The sequence below is a fragment of the Garra rufa genome, chromosome 1 (genome assembly GCF_049309525.1).
Source record: "Garra rufa chromosome 1, GarRuf1.0, whole genome shotgun sequence".
Lineage (NCBI taxonomy): Eukaryota > Metazoa > Chordata > Actinopteri > Cypriniformes > Cyprinidae > Garra > Garra rufa.
Genome location: NC_133361.1, coordinates 33,307,355 through 33,320,441, shown reverse-complemented (window position 1 = coordinate 33,320,441; position 13,087 = coordinate 33,307,355). Strand labels below are relative to the sequence as shown.

At 37.1% G+C, this 13,087-nt stretch overlaps 1 protein-coding gene across 1 annotated transcript in view; it reads right to left on the bottom strand.

Moving 5' to 3' along the window:
• Positions 1 to 12,253, bottom strand: part of plcd3a (phospholipase C, delta 3a) — a 47,623-nt gene extending 35,370 nt beyond the window's left edge. Inside the window, exons 1-2 of the mRNA XM_073839130.1 lie at positions 11,735 to 12,253; positions 82 to 249 (exon numbers count right to left, since the gene is read on the bottom strand). Of these exons, the coding sequence (XP_073695231.1) occupies positions 82 to 249; positions 11,735 to 11,822 (256 nt within the window). The 5' untranslated portion in view covers positions 11,823 to 12,253. The remainder of the gene's footprint in view (positions 1 to 81; positions 250 to 11,734) is intronic.
• Between the last annotated feature and the right edge of the window lie 834 nt (positions 12,254 to 13,087).

Here is a 13,087-nt window from a genome sequence, read left to right as displayed (position 1 = left end):
CTGAACTCGCAAATGCTGTGCCGAAAGCTGAATTCTGATATTTGTTTCTGGATGTAGTTCAGTCACAGATGATATACTCACAGGTCTGCTGTCTTTGGCCTTTGCGAGAGGTTTTGCTGGACTCACACCACACCGTAACACAGTCTTCCAGAAGCCTCAGGCTCCTGTCCTTCCGCCAACGCTGAGATCGAACCTTCATCATCTTTGACCCGTGCAGCATCAGTTGCACATCTTCATCGTCCAACACACCTATGACACACACATACATAATATTTAAATAAGAGCACCTCCTGTTCTTTCTAAATGTTCCCAGCCTGCCTAACACGCCTGCTGCATGCTTTAATCTGAAGTGTCAAGTCTCTAAGAGCTACAAATACCATAATTCACTCATAATGTCCCGTCCCAAGGTTGTTTTTGTATTCTCAAGGCTATACGTGCCAGAGACTAACACTTCCCAGCACTGAGTCATACACCGTTTTGAAATTTAATCCAAAACATGGACCAAAATCAACCTATTACTCAAACATCTTCCAAAATAAATATGTGCACACTCACACATACTCGAGACATGAGAGCACTGGGAGGTCAGAAGATAGAGTCACAAACATGAGGCATGATGTCATCCCACGCTGATGTAAGACACCAATAACTTTGTGTCAACGTCAGCAGCGATGACTGCACATATAACAGGATATCAAATGACAGTAATAGGGAAATTATTTCTTGATTGTTTTTTGTCATGCTTTCATTCGTAATAACCAGCACATGCTTGTTTTCCAGATTTAAGTGGCTGGCTCTCCTTCATAGCTTGGAAAGGGACTGTTCACTAAGAGCAAAGATTGCAAAATTGCCAGGAGCGCACACTGAGCTCTTTATAGACTTTTCAAAGCTAAGTTAAGCCTGGCTGCACAGAGTGGTGCGGTGTTACAATAGGCTGAGCTGAAAAAAAAAAAAAAAAAAACAGGATGAGGGAGGAATTCAGTAACTGTGTTTGTTGAAGGACTTGCTTTCTTGCACAAACCATTATGTTTTAGCACCAATTCATGGAGATCAATGTAAAAACAGATTAAAATAACTTAAAATAGTGCAAAATGGTTAAGAAAAGGTCTTTTGGAACAGGTCAAGATGGACTAAAACCACCATGAACAACAAAAAATGCACACAAATATATGATAACATTAAAATGTTTGGTATATACACTACCAGTCAAAAGTTTTTGAACAGTAAGATTTTTTATGTTTTTTAAAGAATTCTCTTCTGCTCACCAAGCCTGCATTTAATTGATTTAAAGTACAGCAAAAACAGTACAATTTTAAAATATTTTTACTATTTAAAATAACCGTTTATAAAAAATATGCCGATTTGCTGTTCAAGAAATATTTATCATCAATATTCAAAACAGTTGAGTACTTTCAGGATTCTTTGATGAATAGAAAGATCCAAAGATCAGCATTTATGTGAAATAAAAAGCTTTTGTAACATTAAACACTATACTATTCAAAAGCTTGGATATATTTTGTATATTTTTTGGGGGAAAGAAATGATAGAAATTAATACTTTTAGCAGGGATGTGTCAGGTTACAGGTAGGAACACACAAACAATGACGTAGTAAAAATAAAGTATTTAATAAATCCAACGGGAGACAGGTAGACACAGGAACACGGAGTGGTAACATTAAAGACCGACAGAGAATGAGGAGAAACACACACCTTAAATACACAGACTGATTACAAACACAGGTGCAGACAATGAGGGATGAACCAAAATACACAGAGCTGCGGGGGGAATAGATGGGAGAAACCAACATGGAAGTCCGGGGGTGTGACATTACCTCCCCCTCCCGGAAGGCACGTCCTCATGCCGACAAACAGAAGGAAAACAGTACAAAGTCTTAGGAGGGGCCTTTGGTGGAGGACGGACTCCCAGGCGGAGGGCACAAGATGTAGTCCAGGGTGGTGACGGAGGGAGGAGCCAAGGAGGTGATAGGAGGGGGCTGGAGCAGGAGGAGCCAGGTGGGACCCAGAACTCAGCCATGATGGAATCCCACGGTGGAGCCGATGGAGGGAGGAGCCATGGTGGAGGAAGGGCTGACGACTCCATGGGGCCGACCGACGGAGGCGGAGCAGGTGGTGGGAGAGCCCGAGGGGGAGACGGAAAGCCGATGATCTTGGGCGACACCGCGGATCCGGAGGGCCGAGGCGGAACCCAAGGCTCTGGCAACCAAGGCGGAGATGGAGGTCCGGAGGTCCGCAGCGGAGCCAGAGCGACAGAGAACCGAGGCTGTGCCCGCGGGAGGGAGGAGGTCCACAAAGCCGGTGGGACGGAGCCCTTGCAGCCGGAGGAGTAAAATCCAGAGGCGAAGGTGGTGCGACAACTGACCAGGGCGGAGCTGGTGGACCGACGGCGGAGACGAGGGAGCAGAGAGCCGGGGTGGAGCCGCAGGGTCGGAGGGCCGAGGCGGAGTCCAGGACTCAGAGGCTGAAGGCGGAGATGAGGGAGCCTCCAGCCATGATGCCGATGGAAGCTGGCTGACCTGCAGCAAGCCCACTGCACAGCTGGTGGGCTGGGGGTGAGCAAGGGGACAGACAGAAGACAGCAGGGATTCTGGAAGGCTGGGCGGAACCAGCGGAGAATCAGGCAGAGACAGAAGAGGGAGGGTGGGTGGGAAATCCAGGCAGACAGGTATTTCCATGACAAAGTCTATTAAGTCCCCAGAGTTGTGCTCATGCTCACCCCCAGTGGTGGTGCAGTGGACGGGGCTCTCTACAGCCCTCTCTTGCTCCACGAAGCACTCCACCGTCGCAGATGTAGTGGCCGGCTCTCGCACCTGGTCGGAAGTTGTGACCCCGTCGGTGCTCCATACTGCTGTCGCTCCGGGCTCAGGCTTCCCATCTATGATGGGCTCAGGCTCGTAATCCGCGGGTCGGGGTGGCTGGCTGGGCTCTGGAGTGACACTGAAGAGGTTCTCCTCGGAACGGGTGGGAAATGAGGGTTTGTTTTCCTAACAGTTTATATATGTTTTTCAAATAATTCTCTTTTGCTCACTAAGGCTGCATTTATATGTTAAAAATTATATGTGAACAATTTATAAAGATATTTTATACATAAACGTAGCATAATCAATAAAGTAACTAACCTCACTGGCACTAATGGCAGGATATACGTCATGTGACAAGAAAGAACCAGTGAGATTTGCTGTTACTGCACATGTCATAGTTGATTTGAACTCTGTATGTGTACATTGATCAATGATTTGATTTCATCTCAAAGTGAAAAATATATATATAAATAATAAATGAATAACTTAAATTTCAGTGATCTTATATCTTATATTTTTTAAAACAACGAAGTTGAATGGATTAACTTTGAGCAATTCTTTATGTCCCTTTTCAAGCTTGAGACTTTTTGACCCCATTGACTTTTAGTATTAATTTATTTAAAAATAAAAACCTTACTGACCCCAAACTTTTGAATGGTAGTGGTCATGTATTTGTAATTGAAATATTTGTTTCTTCAAATCATAAGTATTCAGCATTAATTGTGCCAGGCAAATAGCATCAAGTTTTATGAATAAGCCACAATCTATAAGCCATGTTAAGCCATGATTTAATTTAAATAAAGTGCAATGCTATTTTAGTGTATTTAGCACCTGATTTAACTGGCAGTGAATACATTTTTGCACTGAAATGCCGTGTGCAAATGTGGTGTAACTGTTTAGTGAATTCACTCCGATTCTCTGCCAGAGCTTTAATTGTACTCAAAAACACCTGAAAAAAGACAGAGGTCATGCTCACAGTGAAAAAGCTGCTCTGCATTCTTTCACAGCATGGAGATTTGCTCTAGTCAACACTGCTTCAAACCCTCTTCTCTTCATCAGCTCTCTTAAACGTCATAAAACATTGCTTTCTTTCATTGTTTAATACTTTTTTAATGTTACTTCAGAGTTAAATAACTACATTAAAGAGAAAAAGTGGTGTGTGTGTAACAGTAATGGACCTAGAAGTAAATAATATATTTAAAAAGTTGGCAATCAACAAAAGAGACATGACTAAGGGAAAGGCTATGCAAACTCCCTCAACTGTTCCTGCTGAACAGCCAAGAGTGTTTGCAGCAAAGAGACCCTCACCACAGCAACCAGATTGAAAAGACCCTGATAAAGTGTCTCTGAGAAGAGAGACAGAGAGAGTTTTTGGTACATTGCCAGAGTACAGAGACAGAGCTACTGGAAACATGGCAACGAAATGCAACCACAAACTACACTAAACTAAATCATGTGTGATCAGGAACACTGATCTGAGCTAAAAAGAAGCACTTAGTATTTCCCCTCATTCTCAAATCTACAAATGAATGGTGCTTTTGATAAATATGCGCAAGAAGACTACAATACAAGTCTTCAGATATGTTGTTATTGAAATTAAAATAAATATAAACTGTATGTTAAATTAATTGCGCTCAAATAAAATAATATGTCACCTGGACCACAAAACCAGTCATAAGGGTCCATTTTTAGAAAGTTAGATTTATACATGAATAAATAAGCTTTCCGTTGTTGTATGGTTTGTTAGGATAGGACAATATTTGGTCGAGATACAACTATCTTATTGAGAAAATCACCTTTAAAGTTTTCCAAATTAAGTTCTTAGCAATTCATATTACTAATCAAAAATTAAGTTTTGATGTATTTATGGTAGGAAATTTACTAAATATCTTGAAACATGAAACATGATCTTTACTTAATATCCTAATGTTTTTTGGCAAACACAAAAAATCTATAATTTTGACCCATACAATGTATTTTTGGCTATTGCTACAAATATACCTATGCTACTTAAGACTGGTTTTGTGGTCCAGGGTCACATATTTGATGAAAAACTTAAAATGAGGTTGCCTCATGGGGGCCATCATGTGGAAATCACATGACCATCTGAATTTCAACAAAGAGCTTCTGAATGTTCTGACTTAAGAATTTGGAGCATTTTGTTCTACGTTGTACACGTAGCCGCTTATTTCAAATGCAAACAGGTTAGTGTCATGATCGGGGCTGTGGGTCTCCCCTCAGCCTCCTGAGGTCGCTATTCACACTGCACTTCTGATAGCATTCACCTGTCCTTGTCGTTAACACTGATTCACTCACATCTGTTCACTATTATCCGGTCTTTAAATACTCTCACCTTTCTCTCCTGCTTCATGTCTGCATTGTCTCGTGTCCTGTTTGTTTTTGTGTTCCTGAATTCCCTGGCCTTAGATTATGTTCTAGATCTTGTTTATTTTGTGTTCTAGTTCTTAGTTTGTGCCGTGTTGGCCTTTTTGTTTGTTTAGTTGGTTTTCTTTTCATTAAAATCATTCTTACCTGCATTTGGACCCAGACCTCCTTTCTCTCTCGTGACAGTTAGCCAGTCATAATAGAGGTCACTTACTTAGAAATAGTAATAATACAGTAGTAAAAAGACATTTCATTTTATGGGTAAGTGGGAGGGAGGAAAATGGTCATGCAGAATGAAAATGACCACTTTAGGTCTTTTTCGGTTCAAGACACCTCAATTATCTTTACTGTAAGTATACTACTGCTCAAAAGTTTGAGGTCAGCAAGATTTTTTGGTTTTGATTTTTTAGAAATTAATATATTTTGAAATGCATTTAACTTTTATAATACTACAAAATATTTGAATATCAAAGCAAGCCAAAAGATCTATTACTGTCTCCACAAAAATATTAAAGGAGTAGATCACTTTCAGAACAAAAATCTACTGATAATGTACTCACCCCCTTTTCATCCAAGATGTTCATGTCTTTCTTTTTTCAGTCGTAAAGAAATGGTGTTTTTTGAGGAAAACATTTCAGGATTTCTCTCCATATAATGAACTTCTATGGTGCCCCCGAGTTTGAACTTAAAATGCAGTTTAAAAGCAGCTTCAAAGGGCTCTAAATGATCCCAGCCGAGGAAGAAGGGCCTTATCTAGTGAAACGATCAGTTATTTTCTAAAAACACTTACAACTTATATACTTTTTAATTTCAAACGCTCATCTTGCCAAACTAAACAAGTCGAGCATTTGAGTTTTTTTTCTTTCTTTTTTTTTTTTTTTTTAGAAAAAAAAAACATCGTTTTGCTAAGTAAGACCCTTCTTTCCTCAGCTGTGATCGTTTAGAGCCCTTTGAAGCTACATTTTGGAAGTTCAAACTCGGGGCACCATAGAAGTCCATTATATGGAGAGAAAACCTGAAATGTCTTCCTCAAAAAAAAACATAACATAATTTCCTTAAGAAAGAAAGACATGGCAAGGGGGTGAGTACATTATCTGTGAATTTTTGTTCTAAAGGTGAACTATTCATTTAAGCAGCAAAACTGTTTTTAACCCTGACAATCACAAGAAATATTTTTTGAGTAGCAAATCAGCATATTATAATGATTTCTGAATTATCATGTGACACTGAAGCCTGGAGTAATGATGCCGAAAATTCAGCTTTGCATCACTACATTTATACATATTAAACAGCTCTTTTAAATTAAACTGTAATGATATTTCACAATATAGCTGTTTTTACTGTACTTTTGGTCAAAGATACAGTCAAAAAGTATCAAGTCAAAAGTTTACATACACCTAGCAGAATGTGCATAATGTTAATTATTTTACCAAAATAAAAGGGATCATACAAAATGCATTTTATTTTTTATTTAATACTGACCTTGTTTGTCCTAAACAGTTAAACTGTACCTGATCCTTCAGAAAAATCCTTTAGGTTCCACAAATTACGTGGTTTTTCAGCATTTTTTGAGTATTTTAACCCTTTCCAACAATGACTGTATGATTTTGAGATCAATCTTTTGACACTGAGGACAATTGAGGGACTCATATGCAACTATTACAGAAGGTTCAAACGCTCACTGATGCCTCAGAAGGAAACACATATGCATTAAGATTTGTTTATAAAAAAACTTATTTTGTCTTCGGGGAAACATGTAAGTCTGAGAGTACTAAATGAAAAAATATGATTTTTAGGCAAAATAACTCAAAATTTCAAAAGTTTACACCCCTGGCTCTTATATGCATTGCATTTTCTTCTGGAGCATCAGTGAGCATTTGAACCTTTTGTAATAGTTGCATATGAGTACCTCAGCTGTCCTCAATGTAAAAAGATGAATCTGAATATCATTCAGTCATTGTTGGAAATGGTTCAAACTTCAAATACACAAAAATGCTGAAAAACCAAAGAATTTGTGGGACCTGAAGAACAGCAGGCAGTTTAACTGTTTAATACAAACAAGGGACTCATGAACAACTATCTCTACACAAACAAACAAAAAAAAAAACACACAGCTGTGGTTCATTCAGATAACAACACAGTATTAAGAATCAAGTGTATGTAAACTATTAAACTGGGTCATTTTTATAAGTTCAACTATTTTCTCTTGTGGACTATATGTAGACGTCTTTCATGTGAAATAACATTTTGCAGATTCTGCAAGGTGTATGTAAACTTTTGACTTCAACTGTAGCCTTGGTGAAAACAAGAGACTACTTTAGTGCAGACTTCAGTGATAAAATTAGATGTTTTTAAAACATGTATTATATGGTCCCTTAAATGTAATCACTGGTAAAAAGATGACTCATACTTTACTGCCAGCAACATTTACTAGAGTTACCTACGGTTCACCTGAGGTGCATCTTGTCCATAGTGAGCATGTCTATATTTAGAATAAATGTGGGCGCCATTGCTTGGATGGCTTATTCTCTCTCATTACTGTGTCATTTAGCAGAAGCACGAGAACAGTAAAGCAAACTGGAGCAACCTGGGACCAACGTAACTTAAATAACCCCATGACATTTAGTTTATAAGCAAAACTCAACCCTCAAACAAGTGAATAACTGCTTTCTCGTTGAAGAACCTCTTGATTATCCCCACTGAAGTGCTGTATTTTGAAGTACTGACATAGTAACATTAAATCACGCCACTGAAGAGCACCAACTTGCACAGCCTCTTTAAACAAACCACCCAACATCACTTTACAAGTGCAATAAATCTGAACAAGGCACTTATAGCATATCTATTGACGCACTAGCCATGGCACTAAAGTAACCATGGAACAAGTCTTATTAAAACTTGATAAAAATAATTAATTCTGCATAGGTTGCCATGGAAAATAATGCAGATGAGCACAACATTAAACAGAGCTAATTAAACCGAAGCTGGGTTATCGCCCACTTGCAATAGTTGAAGCTAAACTCTTTCTCATGTAACTGCAGTCACAGTGCTGGAGTTATGGAAGAAGCCAGGGAATGCAGAAGAGTCCTCAGAGGATTTGGTACTCGATTTAGAGACAACATTCAACTCATTCATGATCAAATGTGACCCTCGACCACAAAACCAGTCTTAAGTAGCATAGCTGTATTTGTAGCAATAGCCAAAAATACATTGCATGGGTTAAAATGATCAGTTTTATGCCAAAAATCAGTAGGATATTAAGTAAAAATCATGTTCCATGAAGATATTTTGTGAATTTCCTACCTTATATCAAAACGTATTTTTGGATTAGTAATATGCATCGCTAAGAACTTTATTTAGACAACTTTAAAAGTGATTTTCTCACTATTTAGATTTTTTTGCAACCCAGATTTAACATTTTCAAATAGTTGTATCTCGCCCAAATATATCTTCACAAACCATCAATGAAAAGCTTATTTATTCAGCTTTTAGATGCTGTATAAATTTCATTTTCAAAATATCGACCCTTATGGTTTTGTGGTCTAGGCTCACAAATGCAGAAGAAACCCAACTAAAATAGGCAGAGGTGCGATAAACATCTGGTGAAAGACCTGCTAAGGTCAATAAAGCATTGCAACAACAGACAGCAAAACAATTATATAAATATGCCCTACTTACTTTTCTTGGAAATTAGCCATTATTCATGAAGAACGCTGCATATTATTTGTTGCGTAAATGCTATACTATTGACCTTGTTTGTCCTGAACAGTTAAACTGAACAATCCTTCAGAAAAACCCTTCAGGTCTCACAAATTGTGTGTTTTTTCAGCATTTTATGTATTTGAACTCTTTCCAACAATGACTATATGATTTTGAGATCCATCTTTTCACACTGAGGACAACTGAGGGACCCATATGCAACTATTATAGAAGGTTTAAACGCTCACTGATGCTCCAAAAAAACATATATGCATTAAGAGCTGGGGGTGAAAACTTTTTGAATTTAAAACTTAGGGTAAATTTAACATTCAAACCTTTTGTATATGTTGCATATGAGTCCCTCAGCTGTCCTCAGTGTGAAAAGATGTATCTCAAAATCATTCAGTCATTGTTGGAAAGGGTTCAAATACACAAAAATGCTGAAAAACCAATTAACGTTTGAAATTATTTTTCTTGGAAATCAGCCATTGTTCATGAAGAATGCTCCATAATATTTGTTGCGTAAATGCTATACTACACTACAGACATTCCAGGATTACATAATATATCAGTAATGTAATGATGTCCATTTTATATAGGCTATTTTCAGATATTTTTATCGCTACACCCTCTTACACGTGGTTCCTTTTAAAAGTGTAAAGCATAAACTAGCATAGTTATTTTGGCTTGGTTTGAGAGCTAGGCTGACATTAACATTGACATGACATTGTAGTTTCAGGTTTCAGCTTGCTGCATAATAAGACATGCAAAAAACAGAATGGTTTTGATGTGGACAAAATAAGCAGGGGCCATAGGTGTAGGTGGTGGTGATCTCAGCTAAAGTCATGCAGCTGAAGGGTGGAGATGAGAGGTAAACATGAGTGGGAAAATAATAATTGTGTGAGAGCAGTCAGTGGTTATGATTGTGGCAATGTGGTTATGTGCGGCTGCTAATCACGAAAAAATAACACGTCAGGCCATCCAAGACATAGCTTAAAAGCATTATACTGCATTACATACATTGCTGCAGCATCCAGTTACAGAGGACTGTTCGCAGAGAACTTGTTCTTGTGTCTAAAACATTTAGAAAGGGTCTTGGTTTTGACGTATTTTTTAAACTTTAAAGAATACATTTTAACTTGACAAGCTGTCCTAAATATATATATATATATATATTAACTCAAAGTACTCTGTCTGATGTATGTATGTGTACATATACCAACTTTTATTGATTATAGTACAGTACATGGACTATTTTATCGATGTCCTTATACCTTTCTGGGCCTTCGAATGTGTCAGTTTCATTGCTGTCTATGTAGGGACAGAAAGCTCTCGGATTTCATCAAAAATATCTTAATTTGTGTTCTGAAGATAAACGAAGGTCTTATGGGTTTGGAACGACATGAGGGTGAGTAATTAATGACATAATTTTCATTTTGGGTGAACTATCCCTTTAACAGAATGTGACTTAATAATATTATATTAATTTTTTTTTTTTTACATTAATAGGCTAATGTTTTCATAATGTAATGGGTACATTAGCGACCGTTCTTAGACCAGTCAAAAGTTTTTGAACAGTAAGATTTTTAATGTTTTTTAAGTCTCTTCTACACACTGATCCAAAATACAGCAAATACAGTAAATATATTTTTTAAATATTTTACTATTTAAAATAACTGTTTTCCACTTGAACATATTTTAAAATGCAATTTATTTCTTGTGATCAAACCTAAATTTTCAGCATCATTACACTAATCTTCAGTGTCACATGATCCATCAGAAATAATTCTAATATGCTGATTTGATGTTTAGGAACATTTTTGTTATTATTATCATCAATTTTTAAAAGAATAGAAATTAATACTTTTATTTAGCAAGGGTGCTTCAAATTGATCAAAAGTGATGCTAAAGACATTTATAATGTTATAAAAGATTTTTTTTCAGATAAATGCTGTTTTTTTTTAACTTTCTATTCATCAATGAAATTCCACTCAGCTGTTTTTAACATAATAATAACAATAATAAATGTTTTTTGAGCAACAAATCAGAATATTAGAATGATTTCTGAAGGATCATGTGACCGGGGTAATGATGCTAAAAATTCAGCTTTGAAATCACAGGAATAAATCACAATTTAAAATATATTCAAATAGAAAACGTCTATTTTAAATAGTAATATTATTTCAAAATTGAACTGTTTTGCTGTACTTTAAATCAATAAATGCAGTCTTGGGGAGCAGAGGAGACTTCTTAAACATTAAAAATCGTACTGTTCAAAAACTTTAGACTGGTAGCGTATTGTCTGATAGCTTGGTAACTGCAGACAAAATCCACACAAGCATCTAAAACTTCCAGAACAACAACAACAACAACAAATTCTCCCTGCTCTGTTTCAGCTCGCATATCATAGTAATACAAACTGTCAAACGTCCCATTGCTGTCAAGCACTCTTGACCAGCCAATCAAACTAGGTCTACTGTAACTGTTGCAGAATTATAATTGAAATATCATAAAGCCAGGTCCAAATGCAAAAACCAAGTGCATTACCAAAAGCAGATCAAAAATCACACCTAAACAATAAATCTCACTAGATGTCTCAAAACACGCATATGTCACGCAAAATAGGCATTTTGTCAAAGAGTAAAGGTCTTTATTGATTTAGTGTGGAATGCGTGAATCTGCTCATTTGACTCCTTTCACATTATGAACTATTATAGTTGAAAACAAGTTAGTGGCTGAGATTAAGTTCGCATTCTGTGCAACTAAAGAAAGCATGCATACTTAAACATTTAAAACATATTTTGTCCTAATGTAGCCTGTTATAATCTCACCGAGTCTCCGAAGCGGGTCGTGGGTTTTCGACTCGTACGCTTTGGATTCAGTCTGAACTGCCTCTGGTTTCTTCTTCCTCCCCAGCATGTCGAATATTCCTTAGGCTCCAGGCAGTACTTCTTATAACCGTCTTGAACCGAGATGTAAATGTGAATAATCAATAGAAAAGTCCAGAAGTAAAGCGTTTCAATGTCTCGGTCAGTGCATGTGAATCTCAGCGCTGCTGCTGCTGCTGTGACGGCTGTCGTAACACTTGACGCTTCTAAAAACGCACCGCGTAACTCGAGTCCGGCGAGGAGCGGTAAACATTCCGCTGATGAACAAGAGTCATTCACTGACACACTGTATGACACATTTACTGTGTCACAGCCGCTGCAGACGTAAACTATTTGAATTAAGAAGTCGGTTGTGTAACTAGGTTGTTGTTTTTATTTTTAGCATATATGTTTTAGCTCAGTTGTCCACCTAGTTGATGAACAGGTGCCACGAAATGTCACAAAGATTGGCTTTGGAGATAAACAGTCGCAACAAAAGGATGAAGTTGTCTGAACGCAGAATATGAACTTCATACAGACTTCTCCCTGGACTCCACCTACTGGGTTTATTCATAGAAGCAAATGTTTTAAAACATGATTTGAGCTGCTTTGTGAGATTTACCGACAGCTCACACGTCTGTAAATGCTGCCATCTGCTGACAGACTAATGAATTGACTAAAATAAAATGTCTTAAATAAAAAGAATATAGTAAGGTCACTTAAGGGAGTTAAGAAAACGTCTGGGTTTTACAATTAACTCACATCTTCACACACGAGTGCACACCTTACTTTCATTTTACATGCAAATGAAATTGAATAAATACATGAACCTATTTAATGATAAACATACTATGAAATCAGCAGTAGCCTTTTTGGCATTGAAATACACTACCGTTCAAAAGTTCGGGGTCAGTAAGACTTGTAATCTTGTGTCTTTAAAGGAGTCTCTTATGCTCATCAAGGCTATTTGATTAAAAACACAGAAAAATACAGTAATATTGCAAAATGTTTTTACAATATAAAATAATGTTTTTTATTTTAACTTACTTTAAAATATAATTTATTCCTGTGATGAAAAGCTGAATTTTTATCAGCTGTTACTCCAGTCTTAAGTGTCACATGATCCTTCAGAAATCATTCTAATATGCTGATTTATTATTAGAATGATCAATGTTGGATAATATCAACAGCTGTGCTGCCAAATATTTTTTGGAACCTGTGATTTTTTTTTTCCAGGACTCTTTCATGAATAACAAGTTTAAAAAGTACAGTGTTTATTCAAAATATAAATATTTTATAACAATGTAAATGATTTAT